This window comes from Bos grunniens, chromosome 21 (genome assembly GCF_055505025.1).
Source record: "Bos grunniens cultivar Pamir isolate PY7600 chromosome 21, Bosgru_T2T1.0, whole genome shotgun sequence".
NCBI lineage: Eukaryota > Metazoa > Chordata > Mammalia > Artiodactyla > Bovidae > Bos > Bos grunniens.
The window spans coordinates 44,261,915-44,286,342 of record NC_141185.1 but is presented as its reverse complement, the minus strand read 5'-3'; the positions used below and the strand labels follow the sequence as shown (position 1 = coordinate 44,286,342).

Sequence of the window (24,428 nt, the reverse complement as noted above, 5' to 3'; positions counted from 1 at the left end):
CTGGGAGGAGTTGTAGATTAATCAGCTGCTTCTCTGTGTAGTCAGGCTGAAGGAGTCTGAGTTTCCCGGTCCCTCTTAATGACTGTATTAGGCCAGAGGACACCCTTTTTCTTGGAGAAGTGAGCACAACAGAACCTAGTGAGGTCACCCTGTTCTTGGTGCAGAAGGGAGGAGAGAGAGTGGACCAAACTTCATAAGAAGCCTGAGAGGCATCATTGACTGACACTGATCCCCTCTCTCAGATAGTCACAGTTTGAAAGCCGGTTTAGAAGCTCTCGCTGGGCCATGCCTAAGATCTGCTGGCAGGAAGAGCATCCGGGGCTCCATGCAGGTTCCTCTCCCTCTGTTCCTCCAGAACTGCTGGTCATCCTTCCCTGTCCTGCCGTGTCTTGGGAGGAGGAAGACCTCCATGGATGACATCACCCAGGCTCCCGCCCTCTGGCTTCTGCCTGGGCTTCAGTAGAGGCACAAGCTGAGGGTGGAATGTAAGAGGAGAAAGAAGGCGGGGTATCCACGCTGCTCACCCCTTCCCTGCTGGGCTAGGGTTTGGGCGGCTCTGTAGCATCTCCCTGCCTACCTATGGCTCAATAACACTTGCTTGTTTCTGATTCCACCATTCCCTCCCTAAGCAAGGGCTGCCAGTGGCTTCTTGTGGTCATCAATCCTGAACTAGCCACCATCCTTTTCTCTCTCTCTCTTTTTAAAAATATTTTCAACATATTTTATTGAAAAATAGTTGATTTACATGTTGTGTTTAATTTCTGCTGTACAGCAAAGTGACTGTTACACATATAGGTGTGTGTATATATATATATATATATATATTGTTTTTCATTCTGATTTATTACAGTCTACTGAGTATAGTTCCCTGTGCTATACAGCAGGACCTTTTTGCTTATCCATCTTACAGATATCAGTTTGCACCTGCTCATCCCGAGCTCCCAGTTCTTCCCTCCCCTGTCGCCTCTCCCCGCTTGGCAACCACAGCCTGCTCTCTATGTCTGCAAGTCTGTTTCTGTTTAGTAGATATGTTCATTTGTGTTGCATTTTTAAACCCTGCCTACATTTTTGAAAATAGTCCCTAAATTAGACCCTCTTCAATCAATCAAACCCTCTTCAGTTGCTTCCTGACTAATAAAGCCATTGGTACCAGGAGTGGCATCAGGAAACAGGCTCTCCAAATAAATGCTGGGATTGGGTTTCTTGCATATTAGATGAGCACAGAGTAACCTCCTGACTGGGGGAGGCAGGACATGAATAGTCTGTACTGTGTAATGCTATCACAGTTATTGGAATATTATCAGTGTTGGCACAGGATGGAGTGCAGGTTGAGAGTAAAGCCCTAGGAGAAGAGTTACTGGTGGGACTTCCCTAGTGGTCCTGTGGCTAAGGCTCTGTGCTCCAAATGCAGGGAGCCCATGTTCGATCCCTGGTCAGGGAACTAGATCACACAAGCCACAGCTAAAAATTCCACATGCCACAGTGAAGATTGAAGATCTCATGTGCAGCAATAAGACCTGGCACAGCTAAATAAATGAATGAAAGAACAAATATTTTTTAAAAAATCATTGGCACTTAGTTGCTAGGGGAATATTGCTGATTACATGGATTCTAGAATGGGTGGGCTGCTCTTGATTGCCCTGGAGAGTTTACGTAAAGAGCAAGATAAACTCCAAATCTTGAATTCATAACTGAAGTGTCAGATGGAGAAGCAGAAGGCATGCATGCAGTGGTAAAGTGACTTTCCTCAGCTGTAGGACAGACGAAGGTCTGGCTTGCAGAGTTGCAGTGCCAGGGAACCGTGCAATGCCAGGTAATTGTGTGTGTCAATAAAGTCTCTTAGCTGAGGCAAGGACCTTGAAACTTGTTAAAAATACAAATTATAGGACTTCTATTTTGCTGTACAGCAGAAATGAACACAACATTGCAAATCAACTATACTTTAAAAAGTAAACAACCTCCCCCCCCAAAAAAAATTTATAGTACTTTGATTGACAAATTAAAGGACAGACAACAAGATCAACTGAATTAAACATTCTGGGGTGGGAGTCCAGAAATTGTGTCAGAACAAACGTTCCAAGTGATTCTGATGCATGCTAAAGTTTGAGAACCACTGTACCAGAAAGTACATTCTGCTGCATCCCGATCAATAAAGATAATAAAAAGAGTTCACCTTCATCAGGCAGGAGGTGGTGGCACACCTTAATTGTATTCCCTCCAGGGTTCGCCCGCTCTTCTCTTTGTTGTATTGTGTGGGACCCTGATCATCTTGTCAACCCACAGCAGCTCACAGATGGCTGCTATATTGATGCTTGTGCTCAGTCGCTCAGTCGTGCTGTACTGATGACATGGTGCTAACTATCTCTGCTGAGTGGAGTGTAGCAAGGACCGCAAAAGGCACGGGCTTGCCAGAAGGTGAGAGCAAACCCCTATGGACTGGCAGGAGGATTCTCTACCACTGAGCCCCCTGGGAAGCCCATCATCAATGTATACTAACGCCAATCAAAATGAACAAGTGAATATATCTCTTACTTCTTAAAATGAAAATCTTCGTTCCAAATAAAATTCGCTTTCCCCATTTCCATGGGGAAATGATTTGTTCACGCAGATCCTGCTGTCTCTTAAAGCCCACTCTCTGGAGCAATCTTTCTGGCCAAGCTCAACACTAGCCCTTCTGATCTGAATAGAAGATCTCCTTTCGGGTTTCTTACGACTTGGCTTTAAGTGTGTGCTGTGGTCTAATGTGGAAAGTCTTCAGCAGCCATGTGTCCATCTTTCTCTCCACCCACTGTTTGAAGGCAGGGACCCCCAGGCACCTCTCTTCTCTGTTCTGGTGCAGAGGGGCTGCTCAGTGGCTGGGCAGTAAGGATGGCAGCCCTGTCTCTAGTTTCTGCCATCACCCTGTGTCTGGAAGACCTGATGGGTAGCAGGCACCCTCCAAGGTCAGTGTGGGGCCTCTGCATGTGCCCTCCACATTGCAGAAATTTCTTGGGTTCCAGCGGCTGGGGGCATGTTGGGATATCCCCTGGTAGGTGAGAAACCTCGCTTTTCCTTGTGCCATCCACTATGAAGAACGAGGCTCAGTGGTTTATGAACCTCTTTGGGTTTTTGAGGCAATGTGTAGTATCTTCGTGTGTACCACTCTGCTGCATGTACTGGGTGCATCCTAGGGTTGCTATGTTTTCTTATAATTTAATTTAATTTTTATTTTTTTGGCTAGAGGATAATTGTTTTGCAATGTTATATTGGGTTGTCTTAGCTGACAATGACCAAGGACCTATGGATTCAGGGCTGGCATGGCTGAGGCTGTCTGTCCCTTTGGACACAGCCAGCCTGGTGTACTGTTTGGACGGAATGACTGGGTATGTGAACGTGGACCAGGGAGCTCGGCTCAAGTGCCTCTCAGCAGACTGCGCCATAAACAAAGAGGGCACTGCAGGCTGTCCTCCTTCACACACGCAGGACTGTGGACGTGGAAACACACTTGTGGACACGCCAGGCTTTGAAATTCTCCCCACCTGATATTTTGAAGCAGAACCAGCTCCTTTTGGATTGAGTTAGCCTCAAATTCTGTAGCAATTTTATAGGAGAGGGAAGCATGGATGTTTCAATTCAATAAGAAGGGACTTCCCTGGTGGTCCCGTGGCTAAGACTGCGCATCCAATGCAGTGGGGAAGGTTCCATCCCCGATCAGGGAACCAAGATCCTGCATGCAGCATGGCACAACTCCCCGCCAAAAAAAGAGTAGCAATTCAATAAGAACATGTAGATTAGAGCAACTAACTGGAAAAAATGAAACAGAGTTGATGGAAATTGATAGACCAGGCAGGTAAAACTGGTGTCCTCTATTAGTCATACCAGCCTGTCCGAGCATTCTCAGGGCTCATGTTTCTGCTAGGGACCGTCACTGATTTCTTGCTTCTGCTGTTTTTCTCCACCTCACCTGTCCCTAGAATGACATCCCTTTCCAGATAACATTTCTTCACATCACCCACTTCCCAGATATCTTCCCCCCAACCAGATGTCTTTATTGCCCCACAAACACCACGGCCACAAGGTGGATTGTGTATCAGACTTTACTGAGGGTTTGGGGTAACAGGAAGGGACTGGAGTAGAGCACAGAACAGGCAACAACTTAAAATCAACCACCAAACACCACTGTCTGGAGACCCCATCACCCGTACCCTGCAGGGGGACTTTTTCTCTGATCATGTTTTGTCTTAAATCCTGGGTTGAGGAGGTCAACACCTCTTTCTCTCTGATGTTTTTCATTTTCTTTCTGCCAGCTTCCAGTCTTCAAAAATTCTCTCCATTTCTTTTGCTGAACAGTTTACCTCTCCATCCCAAGCCCTAACTTCATCTCAGCCAGCTACAAACTGGCTAAGATGCTCTGATGACAAAGGACCATCTCCTCCATCCTTTAGTAGCTAAAGCAACAACAAAAGCTTGAAATTTCAGTTGGGTTTTCCCTTATTATGATCAAATATTTAGATGGCTCTCCCTCCCCCATGTGTCTCTAAGGTGCAGCGGGTGTTATTTAAATATTTATTATCCACCATCCTGAGCAAGCCCCAGGGTTCATCATATCTGTCTTAAGCTTTCTTTAGTTTTATTTTGCAACATATATACTAGGGAAAAATGAAAGCAATCCAAATGCTTAATAATAGGATTCTGGATAACTATGCACATGCACTAGATGGTATGGTTTATAGCCACTAAAATGATAAATAGGAAGACTGTAGCAGAAACATGCTTATGAAGAAATGTTATGAGATACTGATTAAAATACTGTAACAGAAGGCTTTTATGAAAAAATATATTTTGCATGTGGACAAAGATGAGAAGGGAACACATGGACGCACAATGGAAATCACTATTATCTGGAGGCTTATAATAGGAGTGATTTTGAAATTTTCCATCTTTTGCTGAAATGTTATTATTTCCCTTTGCCACCAAAAAAGTCAAAAGAGATAGGGTGGGAAATATTAACAACTCTAGGTGTGGGAAAGAAATAAGTGAGACCAGAGGACCCTCAAGGCAGTGCTTCTCAAACTAATTGATCATATTATTGATATGATCCTTCTATGATCTATTGATATGATCCATACTATGGATCCTTCTCTAAAAACATATTGATGCATTTAATTAATGTGTGTGCATGCTCAGTCACATCCGACTTTTTGTGACCACCCTGGACTGTAGTCTGGGAGGCTCCTCTGTGCATGGGATTTTCCAGGCAAGAACACTGGAGTGGGTTGCCATTTCCTCCTCCAGGGGATCTTCCCAATTCAGGGATAGAACTTGAGTTTCCTGCATTGGCAGGAGGATGCTTTACCACTGAGCCACCTGGGAAGCTCATGTTCAGGCATAGAAATCACTCGGTGGATCTTGCTAAGAGATTTCTGGGCCCCACCTGCAGAGATTAGAGTTCTGGAGGTCTGGAGTGGGGGTCCATGATTTTGGATTTCTAGAAAGTTCCTCAATGCTGCAGGTGCTATTTGTCCTTCATCAGAGTTTGAGTAGTACAGCCCTTGGGCACCTGTTGTTCACTCCTTAGAGCTCTAAAATATCTCCAAGTGAGGTCTTCAAGACCTCTTGTTCCTCAGGATCTTTGCTGATTGGGAGTTGGTTCTGACTGGCACTGTAAATCCATGCTGATGAGCTGTTCACAGAAGTACTTGGTATCTCTGAGGTAGTCTGCAGAGTGAAGGCTGCTGCTGGGCCTGAGGCAATGTGCAGGGTCCTTGCTCTGGTCCGTCCCCTCAGACGGAGCCTCCAATGCATTTTAGCCCACTGCCTTTGCCAGCTGTCCCTTACTGCATCCCACAGCGTGGAAGGTGGCATGGGGAACAGCTGGAAATGCCCTGGAATGCCGCCTGAACAGCGGTGCCCTTGTTCACTTTCAAGGTGGTCACCTAGTGGTGATGGTGCTTTGGAAAGCTATTTCCCAGGTGACCCGGGATGGGGTGGTACTGATGGCGGGGATGTGGGTGATGCGAAGGGAGCCTTGAGCTTCTTCCCAGCTGCAGGTCACTTCTGAGGGAGATGGCAGGCATGCCTTAGAGGGATAGAATAAATACCTTCAGAATCAGGGGGTGTTCAGGCGGTCTCATTTAACTGCATATTGTGTTTGCAGGATTACTGATGATAATAATGATTATGTAAATTAATAAACACCATATTTCTTGAGGTCAGGTGCTGGGTGGGAGAGGTTGCTGTGAGCATTCCTCTGACCAGGTCCTGGCCAGGAGGTCTGGTCTTTCAGAAGGGCCCTGGGAACCAAGGAAAACCCAGGGTTCCAGGTTCCTCTGAGAGAGGGGAATCCAGACCCCTCATTCTCCCAGTTCAGACCTCTGGCTTTTCCTGGGGGTGGTAAAAATCAAAAAAAGACATGTTCCCTCATTTCATCCTCACAACAACCTTGTGAGGTAGATGTTATTCCCTCATTTTACAGATGAAGAAATTGGGGATCAGAGAGGCTGAGTTATTTGGGATCATAGGGCAAGAAAGTAGAGGAGCTGGGACTCGGGGCCAGGTTTGTGGACTCTGGTCCACTATTCTTGCTGCAAGGTCGTAGATTTAGGTGATGGAGTGTGAGGGGCGAGAAGGGTGGGAAAAGAGGGAAAGGAGTCATTATAATCAACAACTTATTCCTTGTCTCCCCCCACGGCACATTTACATTCAAAGCACTCCCCTCCGGCCCTTTCATTCACATGAGGCTTACACAAAACAAAAAGGGCAAGGTTTTTCCTCCTCCTTTATACAACAAGGGGATGGAGGTACAGAGAGGTAAAGTGACTTGCTCAAGGTCACACAGCCTTAGAGTGACAGACATGAGTAGAACCCAGGTCTTCCTGTCTGATATTCATCTCATATACTGTGTGCTCTCAAGAGGTCACTGGGTGAAATAATTTTTCATGAAGAATAGTGGGGGAAAAAAAGAAACATATGACCAACAGAGATAATTATTACACCATGACCTATCCACCAATGGAATACTCTGTAGCCAGTAAAAATGATGGCTATGACCAGCCTAGACAGCATATTAAAAAGCAGAACATTACTTTGCCAACAGAGGTCCATCTAGTCAAGGCTATGGTTTTTCCAGTAGTCATGTATGGATGTGAGAGTTGGACTATAAAGAAAGCTGAGCGCCGAAGAATTGATGCTTTCTAACTGTGATGTTGGAGAAGACTCTTGAGAGTCTCTTGGACTGCAAGGAGATCCAACTAGTACAGCCCAAAGGAGATAAGTCTTGGGTGTTCACTGGAAGGACTGATGTTGAAGCTGAAACTCCAATATTTTGGCCACCTGATGCGAAGAACTGACTCATTTGAAAAGACTGTGATGCTGGGAAAAATTGAGGGCAAGAGGAGAAGGCGATGATAGAGGATGAGATGGCTGGATGGCATCACCGACTCGATGGACATGGATTTGGGTAGACTCCGGGAGTTGGTGATGGACAGGGAGGCCTGGCGTGCTGTGGTTCATGGGGTCACAAAGAGTCGGACGTGACTGAGCAACTGAACTGAACTGAACTGAACTGAAGAGTTTGATGACATGAGAAAGTGTTCATGCTCTAACATGAAGTGATGCAACACCATGCACACAGTTTGACTATTGAAAAATATATGTAAAAATACTGAGAGAAAATATATCAAGATGGCGGCTTTGGGGAAGTGGAATTATAAGTATTATTTTCCCCCTTTCCTTCTATTATTTTTCTGTATTTTTCCAAACTTCTAAAATACACATTTCATTTATAACAGGAAAAAATATACCCTTCTATATTTTAGTTTAAAAAAATATTGCTGGGAAGCAGCCCCTGTGCCTTTTGTGAATTTGAATCCATCTGCTTCCCTGGGTCACCACCCTGGCTCCACTGCCAGCCCATTGGGAAGGGGCTGGGTTTCAGGTGGATGTCTGTGCTGTGCAACCCTGGGGCTAGTACGTGTGCTTCTTGGCATGATCAGGGCAAGGGTCTCCTCAAAACTGGACCACTGTTATATGATATGTCCTGTATCCAATGCCAAATGGGGTTTGGGAGCCAGGGAAGGTGACCGCCCATAGTCTCACACTGAGTCCCCAGCCTGGAACCCGGGCCTACTGACTCGAAGACCTCTCATCCCCAGACTGGCTGGCCATGGCACCGCCCACAGCATCCCACGCATCTCAACCTGCTGCTCGTGTGGGAGTGGACAAGGCTAAGTTGAGCCACCTCCACCCCTAGTAGCCGAATCTGTTCCCGCCTGCCCCCAGGCGCTAGCAGGCTGGTGGCCAGGGGACGGAGGGACCAGGGTCTCGGTCCCTCCCCACTGCCTCTGCCCGCCCGCGCCTCAGTCGTCCAGGTGCTGCTCCTCCCAGGTGGACGTGGGGATGGCGCTGTAAGGGTCCATGATGACCTTGGCACAGCGGATGATCATCACGACGAGGAACAGGCAGAGGAAGACGAAGCAGGCCAAGGTCAGTCCTTTGTCCACGTCCACGTAGACAGGCTCAGGCGTGGGGTCCTCCATCTCTCAGTGGCAGCTTCTGGCTCCTCCTCCGGCACAGGGTTGACTGGTACCATCTTCCACCCCTGCAGAAAGCCAGGGCAGTGCAGATCAGAGGGTCATGCCCACTTGCCTGCGGTGGGGGTAGGGGTGGGGGCAGAGCACAACCCTGGGTTCTTATATGCCCCCCTGGAGTGGAAGTTGGCTCCTTCCCCTTCCCTCCTGCACGTGAGAGCTGAGACCTCGTTTTCAGATGCCCACTGAGGTCTCTTCCCAGAGGGCACTCACCTGCTGGTCAGAGTGATCACCACTTCATAAGGGCCACTGGGTGGGCATGCACCCTGGGTTCAGCTGCTTCAGGAGGGAGGCAGGGGTGACCAGACATCACAGCTGGAAGCCAGAGAGAGCAGTGGCCTTTCCTTTAGAAAGCAGGGACCCAAACTGGCAGCAGCTGAAACAGAATATGACAGAACAAGGCTGGTTACTTCCCATGACACCCAGACCTGAGCTGGACTGGCAGAAAAGTCTGGCCTGGAGAGTTCCTGCCTGGGCATCGTGGTGGGAGCAGTCACACTTTACACCAAAGCTTTTTTCCTTTCCTTCTCTCTTTTAAAAAATATAACATTAAAAATTGTGATAAAATAGACATAACATAAAATTTACCATGGTGACCATGGTTAAGTGCACAGTTTGGTGGCTTTAGGACGTTCAAATCGTTGTGCAGCCATCACCACCATCCGTCTCCAGAGCTCTCTTCAACTTGCAAAACTGAAACTGTGCCCGTGAAACCATTGGGATGAACTGGAAGATTGGGATTGACATACATACACTATTGATACTGTGTATAAAATAGATAACTACTGAGAACCTACTGTACAGCACAGGGAACTCTACTTAATGCTCCGTGGTGACCTGAATGGGAAGGAAATACAGAACAGAGGGGATATATGTATATGTAAGTCTGATTCTCTTAGCTGTATAGCAGAAACTAACACAACATTGTAGAACTATATTCCAATAAAAATTAAAGGTAAAATAAAAATACAACTGTAAAAAATTGTTGTATACATATTATAAAATTTACCAAAGTGACCATGGTGAGGTGAACAGTTCAGTGGCTTTAGGGCTGTGTTTCACAGCTGGACTCAGTCTGGCCTCTCAAACACAGACTGAAATCCTCAGCTCAGCGTCTGCCCTAAGTTAATATCAGAGACCCCACACAGATTATAAAAGTCAGACCTTGGAAAAATTGTCTGGTGAGTCTCCCCTGTCTTGTCTGGGGCCAGAACTGGGCCCTATAACCTGGCAACGTGCCCCAGAGGAAGGTTATCGGCATTTTCTGGATCCTTAAGCTGGGATGAAAGCCAAGAGCGTGGATGCAAAGAACAGATTCTTCCACCCTCCAGATGGTGTGCGTTGATTAACGTTAATTACAGGGCGGACACACATCCCTTCCAGCCCCCCTTCCCAGTGAGGACCTGACGCCCAGCAGTGATGCAGCTGAACCCAGCTGCCATTCCTGGGAGCTGAGGGGCCGGCCTTCCCAGGGGTCAGCTCAGTGGTCCCCAACAGAATGTAACTGTCCTTCAGCATGGAGCCTGCACAGGCCAGACACTCCATCTGCCACCTTCTCAGGGTGGCTGGAGGGGAACTTGCTCCCGAGTCAGGGTTTCTGATCTGGGCCAGTGAGCAACCCTGAAGGGAACAGCTGGTGGGCTGACCTGGCACAATTGTGAAAGCAAGCAGTTTTAGGGTTTGGGTGTAGCAGATCCAAATGGGGGCTTCCCAGGTGGCGCTAGTGGTAATGAATCCAATGCAGGAAATGCAGGAGACATGGATTCGATTCCTGAGTAGGGATGATCCCCTGGAGGAGGGCATGGCAACCCACTCCAGTATTCTTGCCTGGAGAACCCAAAGATAGAGGAGCCCGGTGGGCTGCAGTCCATGGGGTTGCAAAGAGTTGGACATGAGACTGAACACGTACTCTCCTAAATGCCTTATCTCCAACTACAATCCTGTTGAGTGTCAGGACTTCAGCATATGGATTTGGGGGTACAGAATGCAGTCAGAGCAGCATGTCAGTTTCTCAAGGGCAGGCTCCAAGACTGACCAAGGGCCACTACCAACCTGGACCCAGGACAGGCCCCTGCCTTGTGGGTTCACAGGAAATGCCAGAGAAGATGCAAACTTGCTTAGCTTCTGCCCTCCGGACACTAACGGTAGGAAGGCAAGGAGACTGAAAAAGCACATCACTTATTACTTCGGGGCTAAACAACCGGCTGTATCGACAGTGTGAATTCAATCAGGTAACAAAGACCAGAGCTGATCACGTGCAGTAATCTGCTGGTTCTATAAATAGTGGCGGAGTCATTATGAAAGGTGACCCATCAGAATCACTTCCCCAGATGACAGATGGGTTAAGTGGAAGGCGTTTGCTCAGGACACAGAAGGGGCCCAGTGTCATAACCCCACACTGATTGTGTTGTCCTGTGGGAGTGCACTTGGTGGCCCCACTCCTTCATCAGAGCAGTTAACAGGCTTGCCAGAGGGAGATGATGAGTCTGTGCTAAGAGATGATTAAAACCAAAAACAACTTAGGAATTTGTTTGGAAATCAGCGATTTTTAGAAGACGGCTGCTCTCGTCTCCCTATTCTAGGCTTCAGCTGCCACCTTTCCAGCCTCTGGGCAACCCTGCTTGCTTCAGACTGGGCCCCACAACCCGAACTGGCTCTGCCCAATCTATCCTGTTACTGTTCTGAAGTCGATTTTGGTATACTGAGTGGTATGTCTCAATCAAGTTTTGTATGTTCTGTGGTTTGTCTCAAGTTTGAAGTTGAAGGGAGACTCTGCCAGCAACCAAGGACCTCTGTTCAGACCTGAATGGTGGGTATTTCCTCCACTGGCAGGCCTTGTCCCTATACTTGTGTTCTTAAGTGGACAGTTAACCACCCCCTACATCGTCTAGTTGCTAAATATACTGGGAATGTGTGTTCAGTCGTGTCTGACTTTTTCAGGACTCCATGGACTGTAGCCCTCCAGGCTCCTCGTTCCTGGGATTCTCCAGGCAAGGATACGAGAGTGAGTTGCCATTTCATCCTCCAGGGGATCTTTCTGACCTAGGGATCAAACCCATGTCTCCTGAGTCTCCTACATTGGAAGGCAGATTCTTTACCACTGAACCACCTGAGAATCCCAAGTGAATATATTGTGCAGTGTTAAACACACTGCACCCTTAAGCTGTTTGTTCATTTTATCTTCATTTCAAAATCTGAACATAAAGCTAGCATATACTTGAACTCTTGGTGAAATTTAAATATTAATAAAATGGTATATCCATAAATACATACCATAACTACTACTAGGGCTGGAAAGATACATGGAGGGGATGGACTTCATGCAATATTGTGGAGAGAATTTGTTATTTTCTAATATTTAAATATTTTGATTCTTACATTTGACTTATAAAAAACATTGGCTATTTTTGTTCTATTTCCCCAGGTATGGAAAAATGCAAACAAATCAGTCAAAGGTGCATAAGAACACACTGTCCAGCTACTAGAGAAGAAGCAACTCACTGGGAGGCTGTTGGAAAAATGCATCTTAGAAGGGAAAGGAAAACTAAAATGAAGGTGGAACACGAGTATACGAGCTTTGGGCACTTTTGCAGTCAGACAGGGCTTCTCTGGTGGCTCAGATGGTAAAGAATCTGCCTGCAATGCAGGAGACCTGGGTTTGATCCTGAGGTTGGGAAGATCCCCTGGAAAAGGGAATGGGTACCCACTCCAGTATCCTTGCCTGGAGAATTCCATGGACAAAAGTAGCCATATAGGGAGGGGAAAGAAACTGCACAAAGATATGGAGGGTTTCATCAGCAGTCTTGCTGACACTGTAACATCAAGATCTGAGGCATGGGACTTCCCTGGTGGTCCAACGGTTAAGCCTCTGTTCTTCCGATGCAGGGGGCACAGGTTCGATCCCTGACTGGGGAAGTTCTGCATGTGGTGTGGTATGGCAGAAAAAATAAAAGAAGAAAGTCCGGTGCCCTTCCCAGTCTGCTGATCCACCAGGTGTGGCAGTCATAGCCTTGGTGGTGGAAAAATGACAAGAACAGTCAGAGGAAGGGCATCACTAAGAGACCATGAGAGGCAATGAGAGGAGAAAAGGATCAAGGCTCTTCTCGTCCTTACACTAAAAGATCCGTTATTTGTGGTAACCTTAGTGAACTTCTGTTCCTTATAGAATCACTGTCAAATAGAAAACACGACTTTCTAGTGACTCTAGATGATTCTCAAAAAGAAATCTTCATTTCTGAAAGGCAGTAAATTGAATAGTGCCAAAAAGGGCACTAGCTTTCTACTGGTTATGAGGAGCAGGTTAAAAAAAAAAAAGATAACGCTACATTGTTAAAGTGTATACGTTGCTTGTTAGTCCTAAATTTTTTATGAAATAAAAAGACGTTTACTCCTTGGAAGGAAAGTATGACCAACCTAGACAGCATAGACTTCCCTGGTGGCTCAGATAGTAAAGCATCTGCTTACAATGCAGGAGACCCAGGTTCGATCCCTGGGTTGGGAAGATCCTCTGGAGAAGGAAATGGCAACCCACTCCAGTACTCTTGCCTGGAAAATCCCATGGACGGAGGAGCGTTGTAGGCTACAGTCCATGGGGTCTCAAAGAGTCGGACACGACTGAGCGACTTCACTCAGACAGCATATTAAAAAGCAAAGACATTACTGTGCCAACAAAGGTCAGTCTAGTCAAGACTATGGTTTTTCCAGTAGTCATGTATGGATGTAAGAGTTGGACTATAAAGAAAGCTGAGCGCCGAAGAACTGATGCTTTTGAACCGTGGTGTTGGAGAAGACTCTTGAGAGTCCCCTGGACTGCAAGGAGATCCAACCAGTTCATCCTAAAAGAAATCAGTCCTGAATGTTCACTGGAAGGACTGATGTTAAAGCTGTAACTCCAATCCTTTGGCCACCTGATGCGAAGAGCTGACTCATTTGAAAAGACCCTGATGCTGGGAAAGATTGAGGGCAGGAGGAGAAGGGGATGACAGAGGATGAGATGGCTGGCTGGCATCACTGACTCAATGGACATGAGTTTGAGTAAACTCCCGGAGTTGGTGATGGACAGGGAGGCCTGGCGTGCTGCAGTCCATCGGATCGCAAAGAGCTGGACATGACTGAGCAACTAACTGAACTGAACTGAACTGAACTGAGTCCTAAATTGTATCCCAGTCTTTTGTGACCTTATGGACTATAGCTCACCAGGCTCCTCTGTCCATAGGATCTTCCAGGTAAGAATACTGGAGTGAGCTGCCATTTCCTTCTCCAGGGGATCTTCCCCACCCAGGGATGGAACCTGTGTCTTCTGCATTGGCAGGTGGATTCTTTACCACTGAGCCACCTGGGAAGCCCAAATATAGCTATAAAACAATGTAAATGTTAAAAAAAGAATTAAAAAAATAAAAGTTACATAACAGAAAAACTTCATAAAGATAACTTGTATCTAAAATTCTGCATTATTTCAATAAAAACTAGTAGAGGGAAGGTGGAACTAAATCAAAATGTAATAAAATTTTTATATCATTTAGGTAGTGTAAATATTTTAATAATTTTAATTAATTCAATAATTTAATGTAAATTTTAGTTTAATACTGATAGAACAGTGTAGATTAAGATACATGTTTGAACATTAAAGATAACACTAGGAGAATGATATAAAATAATTGACTATTAAATTAGTTAGCTGAATAGACATTTTTATTGCCTATAGGGAATATACACTGATTTTAAATGTTTACAGAATAGTTACAAAAATTGATTTGGTGTTTATTTACAAAGAAAACATCTATACATTTTAAAAAGTAGAAATTTTACAGGCTATATTTTCTGACCACAAAAGATTAAACAAACTAACAGAGCAACAAGCTATTTGATTTTAATAACGTTAAAAAATAATGATTGAGCTAATGAGAAAATTAAGCATAATTACAGAATATTTAGAAAATCACTCTAATGAGTATTCTACATATTAGAAGTTATGGAGTGAGGTGAGTGACATCTGTTTATTATATTCAGGGCCAAAACCATAGCTTTCATGATTGAACAAGAAGAATTAAATGCAGGGAAAGAAGAAATAAACTGAGACCATTATAAAAACAGCATCAAGGAAATCTGGAAGATGAAATAAGAATTAAAAGCAGAATTTAACAATTCACAAAACAGAGCACCAGTAGAATTAAAAATAAACCACAGAGAAAGGTCTTTATAATAGTTTGAACCTGGATAAACCTCTGGCAAAATTAATCTAGAAAGAAAGAGGAAAGACAAGTATACACCTTTAAGAATGAGAAGAGCCAACTGACTGGAAAAGAACCAGACGCTGGGAAAGATTGAGGGCAGGAGATGAAGGGGGCGGAGGATGAGATGGTTGGATGGTATCACTGACTCAATCAGCGTGAGTTTGAGCAAACTCTGGGAGATGGTGAAGGACAGAGAAGCCTGGCATGCTGCAGTTCACGGGGTCGCCAAGAGTCGGACACGACTGAGCGACTGAACAACAACAGGAGTGAGAAAGAGGCTATAACCACGGATACTAAGGAGATCAAAAACATAAGGGGTGGTGCTGTGTAAAACCCATCAGTACATTTGAAAAACTCAATGATATGGATGTTTTCTAGAATGTAAATGGTCAAAATGGACTAAAAATGTACTGGGACATAAAATTAAGCAATGTCCATGAGGTGTTTGTCAAGAGGGTCTAAGCAATCCAAGTTGGGCTGGCGTACAGCAGCCAGACCAAGGCCAAGTCCGTGAAGCTGCACAAAGTCCTCCAGGGCATCCTGGTCTACAATCCAAGTTGGGCTGGCGTACAGCAGCCAGACCAAGGCCAAGTCCGTGAAGCTGCACAAAGTCCTCCAGGGCATCCTGGTCTACCTGCAGTGCCCCTGGGCTGAAGGGCACCCCTCTTTGTTCTGAGAACTGGGGACAGCCTGGGAGCCACCACTAGGATTCCTCTCCTCTCGCACATCTGTGCTCCCCTTTGCCACTCTGAGATTACAAAACAACAAGAACACATTCCTTGCCAATATTTCTACTGAACATCTCAAGCTCCAATGTCACCAAGTTTGAATACATTTCCTGGGACTAAGAAGTCCCGAAGGTGCTTATTTATGACCAAAGGGCGAGTTGGCTCATGCCTTCCAGATGGAGTGTCCTCTTAGTATCCGAAGGATGCCACATCACCTGGGGAAGATGGTTGATATTAACAGCTAGGAAGTTTTTACTTTACAGCATGGGTGGTTCTCCCAGGTGTGGGCTCTTCCAGCCTTCCCAAAAGCTCTGTCAAGAGACCCTGGGAAGAGACCTAGATTCTTCGCTTTGCTGCTATACACCAACCATATTCCTGGGCCTCTAGTTAACCTCCAGGATGGCTGATTGCCACCCATCCCAGGATCCACAGCCCCAGAGGTTCAAACCACTCCTCTCCTGGGACTTCCCTTCTGGTCCAGTGGTTAAGAATCCACCTTGCAATGCAGGGGATGCAGGTTTAATCCCTGGTTGGGGAACTAAGATCCTACATGGCTTGGGGCAGCTAAGCTCATGTGCCACAACTAGAGGACCCAAGCACCATAACGAAGATTCCATGTGCCTCAACTAAGATCTGATGCAGCCAAATAAATACTAAAATGCTACTCTCTCAATTCATCCCACTCTCTCCTTCCCCTTCAAGAGGGAGGGGATATATGTATACCTATGGCTGATTCACTTTGTTGGTATTGCAGAAACCAACAGAACAATTATCATCCAAATTAAAAAAGAAAAGCAAACGCAAAAAAAAAAAAAGCATTCCTCTTGCACAACGGAAACCAACATAACAATTATTATCCAATTAAAAAATAAAAATAAAAAAACAAAAACCAACCCATTCCTTTCTTAAGAGACCCCCAATTCCAGGCAAGGACCTGCCCCAAAGTCTAATGTTTTTATCTTCATGATGACTTTATTCTAGAGGCTGTGTTGCTCTTTCCTCCCTCCAGATACTGTTTAGGCAAGGCGTGAGCCACTGAGGCAGATTTCCAGAATGTGAATCTCAGGGGCAAAGGGTTAGAGTCTCAATCAGTATCCATTCATGAGGCTCTCAGACGACTCATGCAAATACGCCCGCCTCTCCCAGCATTTCTCTAGATCTGTGCATCAGCAGTTTATCTCCCAGAAAGAAATGTCAGAGTTCCACCTCTTTGAATATTCTGCCACACAGAACCAACATGACATTTAAAAAATGTCTGTCTGTATCTCCTCTAGCGATAGAAAACTTTGAAGACCGTCATCCTGTTTGAGAGGGCTGGGGCTCCGTAAACTGCACGGCACATATGTTTTCTGCCTCTACTTGTGTCACACATATGGCAAAAGAGAACACTTTCTGTTGACAGTATTTCCCCCAAATTCACGCAAATCCCCTCTGCAGAGCTCCACAAATTGCCTTCCTGCATTTGAAGGGTGAACTAGCAAGAGCCCAAAGTTTTGCAAACTGGCAAGAGATGTTTCTCTTCTGAAGAACATAATTCATTTCCAGCCATGAGTTGAGATGTTCTCACTTCCTTCTTACAAATTTTACAAGTGTTATCTAGCAGCAGGGGGGCCAACAAGCTGACATTTCCTATGCTGCAATTCTCAAAAGTAATTTGAGCCTTGTTTTGGGTAATCAGTCTTTCAGTGTAAAGTCAGAAGCAATGAACTTGGACATCATCCAACCTAGAGCCATTATTTTAGAGTTAGGGAGACAGGCTTAGAGAGGGCAAATGATGGGACTAATGATCCCTTTATAGGACCAGCACTCTTCTTTCTTTTTTTTGACCATACCATGCAGCATGTGGGATCTTAGTTCCCCAACCAAGGATCAAACTCATGCCCCTTGTAGTGGAAGCGTAGAGTCTTAACCACCAGACCTCCGTGGGAATGCTGGTTGCTGGAGAGGACAGTGATGTGACACTTTCCATGATCTCTCCAACAAACATCTCTGGTTTTCCTGAATTCCTTCCAATGACAGAAGGTAGGTGCGAGTGCCAGGACCAGAGGCAGAAAATTCATCCTGTGTTTTTTGTCTGTGCCAGTGATAAGCTGGGCCTCTGTCTTACTCTGGATTGCAAAGCAACACAGCTCTAAAAAGAAAAATCTAGGAAATTGAGACAAAACTGCCAAAGATGAGGGCTGCTGCAGATTCAAGCAGGCAAGGGGTTGGAGTCCTATTTCAATGATTATGGTATTTGCTCACTACTGTATTTAAAATAGATAACCAACAAAGGACCTACTGTATAGCACAGGGAACTCTGCTCAGTGTTATGTGGCAGTCTGGATGGGAAGGGAATTTGGGCGGGAGGGGGGAGAATGGATACATGTGTACCTATGGCTGAGTCCCTTTGCTGTGAACCTGAAACTATCACAACATAGTTAATCAGCTACACTGCCATACAAAATAAAAACTTAAAAAAAAAGACTACGGTGTTGGCTATTGGTTCCTGGTAAGTGATTTCCACCAAGTTAAGCAAGTTTTATTTCTCTAAGTTTTAATTCGCTTACATAGAAAAAAAGGGGATGATAGGATTATTGTGAGGATTAAATAAAACATGGGAAATTCTCAACACAGAAACTGGCACCTAGTAAATGCTGAATAAATGCTAGCTGTTCCTATTAATTCTAGTATTCTAACAATTTTCATGGGACTTCCCTTTCTAGATGAACATGTGGATTTTTCACTGTCTATGAATAAATACCTTAATGTTGAACCAAATTTACATCCTGGAATAAATTCTACTTGGTATACTATTTTTAAAACACTGCTGGATTCAAATATTAATATTTTATCTAGGGGATATTACTACCATGACTAAGTAAAATGGATCTATTGATTCTTTTGTGTGCTATTCTATTAGATTTTTGTATCAAGGTTATGCTAATTTCTAAGCGCAAAAGGAAGATTTCTGTATAATTCTGTCTCCAGTAGTTCATATCTGTTCCTTAGAAGTTTTTTGAACTCAACTTGTGTGATCTTTTTTGGAAATGCGTGATGAAGAATACTTTTCAATTAAAAAAAATGTTTATGTTGGCTGTGCTGGGTCTTCATTGCTGCATGCAGGCTTTCTCTAATTGAAGCGAACAGGGGCTACTCTCTAATTGCAGATTGCAGTGGCTTCTTTTCGTGGAGCACAGACTCTAGAGCACAAAAGCTTCAGTAGTTGTGGTGCAGGGGCTTATGGGAATCTTGCCAAACCAGGAATCAAACCCATGTCCTCTGCATTGACATGGGGATTCTTAACCACGAGACCACTGAGGAAGCCTCTCTTTCAATTTTTTAATGGATGTTGGCGTATTTAGATTTTCTTCTTCTTCTTATAGCAATTAGGGAAACAATTTTCTGCAGGAAGAAATTGTCCATATTATGTAAATATTCAACTTCAGTGACATAAAATTGTAATGGTCTGCTCTTACTGGGGTTTCCGTGGTGGCTCAGACAGTAAGGAATCTGCCTGCAATGCAGGAGACCTGGGTTCTATCCTTGGGTTGGGAAGACACCCTGGAGAAGAAAATAGCAACCCATTTCAGTATTCTTGCCTGGAAAATCCCATGGACAAGGTAGTCTGGAGAGCTACAGTCCCCGGGGTCACAAGGAGTCAGACATGACTGAGCCACTCACACTTTTCATTTCCTATATTGATACATGCTAGTTCATACCTTTTCTCTGTTGCATAGAATTCTGTGGTTGGACCACGATTTGTTCATTTCCCCTCCAAATGATGAACACTTTATTATTTCAAATTTTTAATGATGAAAATAATGTTTCAGTGAACTTTCTTATGCATATACCATTAGGCCAGGTTTTTTTTTTTTTTTTTTGCTGCTGCTGCTGCTAAGTCACTTCAGTCATGTCCGACTCTTGCGACCCCATAGACGGCAGCCCACTAGGCTCCTCTGTCCCTGGGATTCTCCAGGCAAGAATACTGGAGTGGGTTGCCATTTCCCTCTCCAATGCATGAAAGTGAAAAGTGAAAGTGAAGTTACGGGGTGTTAACTGGACTGCAATTCTTTAGTCCTATAATTAGACTATCTCTAAAAAGACTCTGATGCTGGGAAGGATTGGGGGCAGGAGGAGAAGGGGACGACAGAGGATGAGACGGCTGGATGGCATCACTGACTCGATGGACATGAGTCTGAGTGAACTCCAGGAGTTGGTGATAGACAGGGAGGCCTGGCGTGCTGCGATTCATGGGGTCGCAAAGAGTCAGACATGACTGAGCGACTGAACTGAACTGAACTGAACTTTCTTGTGCTCAGTAGCTCAGTGGTGTCTGACTCTCTGTGACCCTTTGGACTGCAGCCTGCCAAGCGTCTCTGTCCATGGGATTTTTCAGGCCAGAATATTGGAGTAGGTTGCCATTTCCAAATCCAGGGGATCTTCCCAACCCAGGGATCAAACCCATATCTTCTGTGTCCCTGCATTGCAGGCAGATTCTTTACCTAATGAGCAATTGGAAAACCCCTTGTGCTGTGCTTAGTTGTTCAGTAGTGTCCGACTCTTTGTGACTCCGTCTCTGTCCATGGGATTCTCCAGGCAAGAATGCTGGAGTGGGTTGCCATGCCCTTCTCCAGGGGATCTTCCCAACCCAGGGATTAAACCCAGGTTTCCCGCACTGCAGGCATATTCTTTACCTTCTGAGCCACCAGGGAAGCCCCTTGTATATTGCCGATTTTTCCTCCAAAGTGGTTGTTCCAATCCCCACTTTCTCCAGCATTCTTTAGAAGCTGCTACCATTCATATCCTTTGTAGGACTTGGAATTGTCAGACTTGCATTACTGCTGTTCTGGTGGCGTGAATGTATGTCATTGTGGATTTAACTTGCATTCCCCTTATTTCTAATGACATTGGGTATATTTTTTACATTTACTGGCCATTTCATTTTTCTCTTTTTGAATTGTTGGGTTACTTTTCTTTTTCTTGTTTGTTTCTTCATTTTAGATATCATTCCTTTATTGGTCCTGTGCTTTGCAAAATCTCCCCACACTTCATCTGTGGCTTGTCCTTTAAATTTGTTCAGAGAATCTTATTTGTACTTGCTCAAATTGTTTTAAATTTTAATATAGTCAGCCTCATTCATCTTTTCCTTTATAATTTATACTTTCTGTAACTTTTTTTTAAGGCCGTGCTATACAGTATGTGAGATGTGATGTGATGGATATGATGGATGTGATGTGATGGACATGATGGATATGGATATGAGAGTTGGACTATAAAGAAAGCTGAGCACCAAAGAATTGATGCTTTTGAATTGTGGTGTTGGAGAAAACACTTGAGATTCCCTTGGACTGCAGGAGATCAATCAGGTCCATCCTAAAGGAAATCATCCCTGAATATTCATTGGAAGGACTGATGCTGAAGCTGAAACTCAAATACTTCGGCCACCTGATGCAAAGAACTGACTCATTGGAAAAGGACTCGATGGACATGAGTTTGGGCAAGCTCCTGGAGTTGGTGATGGACAGGGAAGCCTGGCGTGCTGCAGTCCATGGGGTCGCAATGAGTCGGGCACAACTGAGCAACTGAACTAAACTGATACAGCATGTGAGATCTTAGTTCCCCAACCAGGGATCGAACTCTTGTCCCCTGCATTGGAAGTGTGGACTTTAACCACTGGATCACCAGGCAAGTCCCATTTGTGACTTCTTAAATCCTTTCCTATCCTGATGTCTTGGATATATTCTCCTATATATATTTTCTAGAAGTTTGAAATTCTGTTTTTCTTAGATTTTCATCCATCTGAAACTGATTTTCATGTTATCTGATATGGAGTTTAGAGCTATGTCTCCCCCTCTGGATAAACTATCATCTTATCCCCATGTATTGACTAGTTTGTCCTTTCCCCAGTGATTTGTAACACAACCTTAAGCCTCCATCTACACACTTCTGGGCTCTCTATCCTTTTAAAATTTGTTTACTGTTTCTCCTTGTGCCAGTACATGCTGTCTTCGATTCCATTATAAAAACTTTATAGTACATCTTGATATATACTAGTCCAAGACCTCCATCTTGTAATTTTATTCAAGAGCCCCTTGGCTCCTCATATATGTTAGAATCATTTTGCTGGGATGTTGACTGGCAATCCAATGAATTCATAAATTAGTAATGAACTGCCATCTTGATGGCATGGAGTCTTTCTACTCGTGACAAATGTACTCAGGCTCTCATACATGTTCATAGATCAACTTTCATCATTTTCTCTATGTGAAAATGCTTATTTTCTGCTTATTTCTGAGTACTTAATATATATGTTATGATTTTCTTTGACATAATTGGGGAAAACTGAACATAGATTGAATATTGTATGATATTAGGGTTAAGTAGATCAGATCAGATCAGTTGCTCAGTCTTGTCCGACTCTTTGCTACCCCATGAATCGCAGCACACCAGGCCTCCCTGTCCATCACCAACTCCCGGAGTTCACTGAGACTCATGTCCATCGAGTCAGTGATGCCATCCAGCCATCTCATCCTCTGGCGTCCCCTTCTCCTCCTGCCCCCAATCCCTCTCAGCATCAGAGTCTTTTCCAATGAGTCAACTCTTCACATGAGGTGGCCAAAGTACTGGAGTTTCAGCTTTAGCATCATTCCTTCCAAAGAAATCCCAGGGCTGATCTCCTTCAGAATGGACTGGTTGGATCTCCTTGCAGTCCAAGGGACTCTCAAGAGTCTTCTCCAACACCACAGCCCAAAAGCATCAATTCTTCGGTGCTCAGCCTTTTTCACAGTCCAACTCTCACATCCATACATGACCACAGGAAAAAACCATAGCCTTGACTAGACGGACCTTTGTTCGCAAAGTAATGTCTCTGCTTTTGAATATGCTATCTAGGTTGGTCATAACTTTCCTTCCAAGGAGTAAGCATCTTTTAATTTCATGGTTGCAGTCACCATCTGCAGTGATTTTGGAGCCCATAAAAATAAAGTCTGACACTGTTTCCACTGTTTCCCCATCTATTTCCCATGAAGTGGTGGGACTGGATGCCATGATCTTCGTTTTCTGAATGTTGAGCTTTAAGCCAACTTTTTCACTCTCCACTTTCACTTTCATCAAGAGGCTTTTGAGTTCCTCTTCACTTTCTGCCATAAGGGTGGTGTCATCTGCATATCTGAGGTTATTGATATTTCTCCCGGCAATCTTGATTCCAGTTTGTGCTTCATCCAGCCCAGCTTGTCTCATGATGTACTCTGCATATAAGTTAAATAAACAGGATGACAATATACAGCCCTGACGAACTCCTTTTCCTATTTGGAACCAGTCTGTTGTTCCATGTCCAGTTCTAACTGTTGCTTCCTGACCTGCATACAAATTTCTCAAGAGGCAGATCAAGTGGTCTGGTATTCCCATCTCTTTCAGAATTTTCCACAGTTTATTCTGATCCACACAGTCAAAGGCTTTGGCATAGTCAATAAAGCAGAAATAGATGTTTTTCTGGAACTCTCTTGCTTTTTCGATGGTCCAGCAGATGTTGGCAATTTGATCTCTGGTTCCTCCGCCTTTTCTAAAACCAGCTTGAACATCAGGAAGTTCACGGTTCACATATTGCTGAAGCCTGGCTTGGAGAATTTTGAGCATTACTTTACTAGCGTGTGAGATGAGTGCAATTGTGTGGTAGTTGAGCATTCTTTGGCATTGCCTTTCTTTGGGATTGGAATGAAAACTGACCTTTTCCAGTCCTGTGGCCACTGCTGAGTTTTCCAAATTTGCTGGCATATTGAGTGCAGCACTTTCACAGCGTCATCTTTCAGGATTTGGAGTAGCTCAACTGGAATTCCATCACCTCCACTAGCTTTGTTCGTAGTGATGCTTTCTAAGGCCCACTTGACTTCACATTCCAGGATGTCTGGCTCTAGGTCAGTGATCACACCATTGTGATTATCTGGGTCGTGAAGATCTTTTTCTTACAGTTCTTCTGTGTATTCTTGCCATCTCTTCTCAATATCTTCTGCTTCTGTTAGGTCCATACCATTTCTGTCCTTTATCGAGCTCATCTTTGCATGAAATGTTCCTTTGGTATCTCTGATTTTCTTGAAGAGATCCCTAGTCTTTCTCATTCTGTTGTTTTCCTCTATTTCTTTGCATTGATCGCTGAAGAAGGCTTTCTTATCTCTTCTTGCTATTCTTTGGAACTCTGCATTCAGATGTTTGTATCTTTCCTTTTCTCCTTTGCTTCTCGCTTCTCTTCTTTTCACAGCTATTTGTAAGGCCTCCCCAGACAGCCATTTTGCTTTTTTGCATTTCTTTTCTATGGGGATGGTCTTGATCCCTGTCTCCTGTACGATGTCACGAACCTCACTCCATAGTTCATCAGGCACTCTATCTATCAGATCTAGGCCCTTAAATCTATTTCTCACTTCCACTGTATAATCGTAAGGGATTTGATTTAGGTCATACCTGAATGGTCTAGTGGTTTTCCCTACTTTCTTCAATTTAAGTCTGAATTTGACAATAAGGAGTTGATGATCTGAGTCACAGTCAGCTCCCGGTCTTGTTTTTGCTGACTGTATAGAGCTTCTCCATCTTTGGCTGCAAAAATATAATCCATCTGATTTCGGTGTTGACCATCTGGTGATGTCCATGTATAGAGTCTTCTCTTGTGTTGTTGGAAGAGGGTGTTTGTTATGACCAGTGCATTTTCTTGGCAAAACTCTATTAGTCTTTGCCCTGTTTCATTCCGTATTTTTTTGTTGGTTATGATAGAGGTATTGCAGTTATGACTATATAATGTAACTTCTTAGGCCTATTTGTTACACATACACACAACACACACACACACATGCATGTATCCTGTTCCTCAGAAGAAATCAGTATTCTGATATCACCATGCATTAGTTTTATCTGTTTATAAACTTCATATA

At 44.4% G+C, this 24,428-nt stretch overlaps 1 protein-coding gene and 1 long non-coding RNA gene across 3 annotated transcripts in view; one reads left to right on the top strand and one right to left on the bottom strand.

The window, feature by feature from the left end:
• Positions 1–4,062: 4,062 nt before the first annotated feature.
• CTXND1 (cortexin domain containing 1) overlaps positions 4,063–24,428 on the bottom strand; it is a 54,275-nt gene continuing 33,909 nt past the window's right edge. For both annotated transcript variants that reach the window (XR_015149929.1, XM_086364229.1), the window contains 2 exons: positions 8,781–8,943; positions 4,063–8,578 (listed from right to left, as the gene is read on the bottom strand). Coding sequence is in view for 1 of the 2 variants with exons in the window: in XM_086364229.1 (XP_086220355.1) it covers positions 8,337–8,516 (180 nt within the window). In the remaining variant the exon portion in view is untranslated. The remainder of the gene's footprint in view (positions 8,579–8,780; positions 8,944–24,428) is intronic.
• On the top strand, positions 11,505–12,536 carry LOC147349541 (uncharacterized). The gene is made up of 2 exons (XR_015149930.1): positions 11,505–11,571; positions 11,992–12,536. It is a non-coding gene; the product is annotated as an uncharacterized LOC147349541 (long non-coding RNA).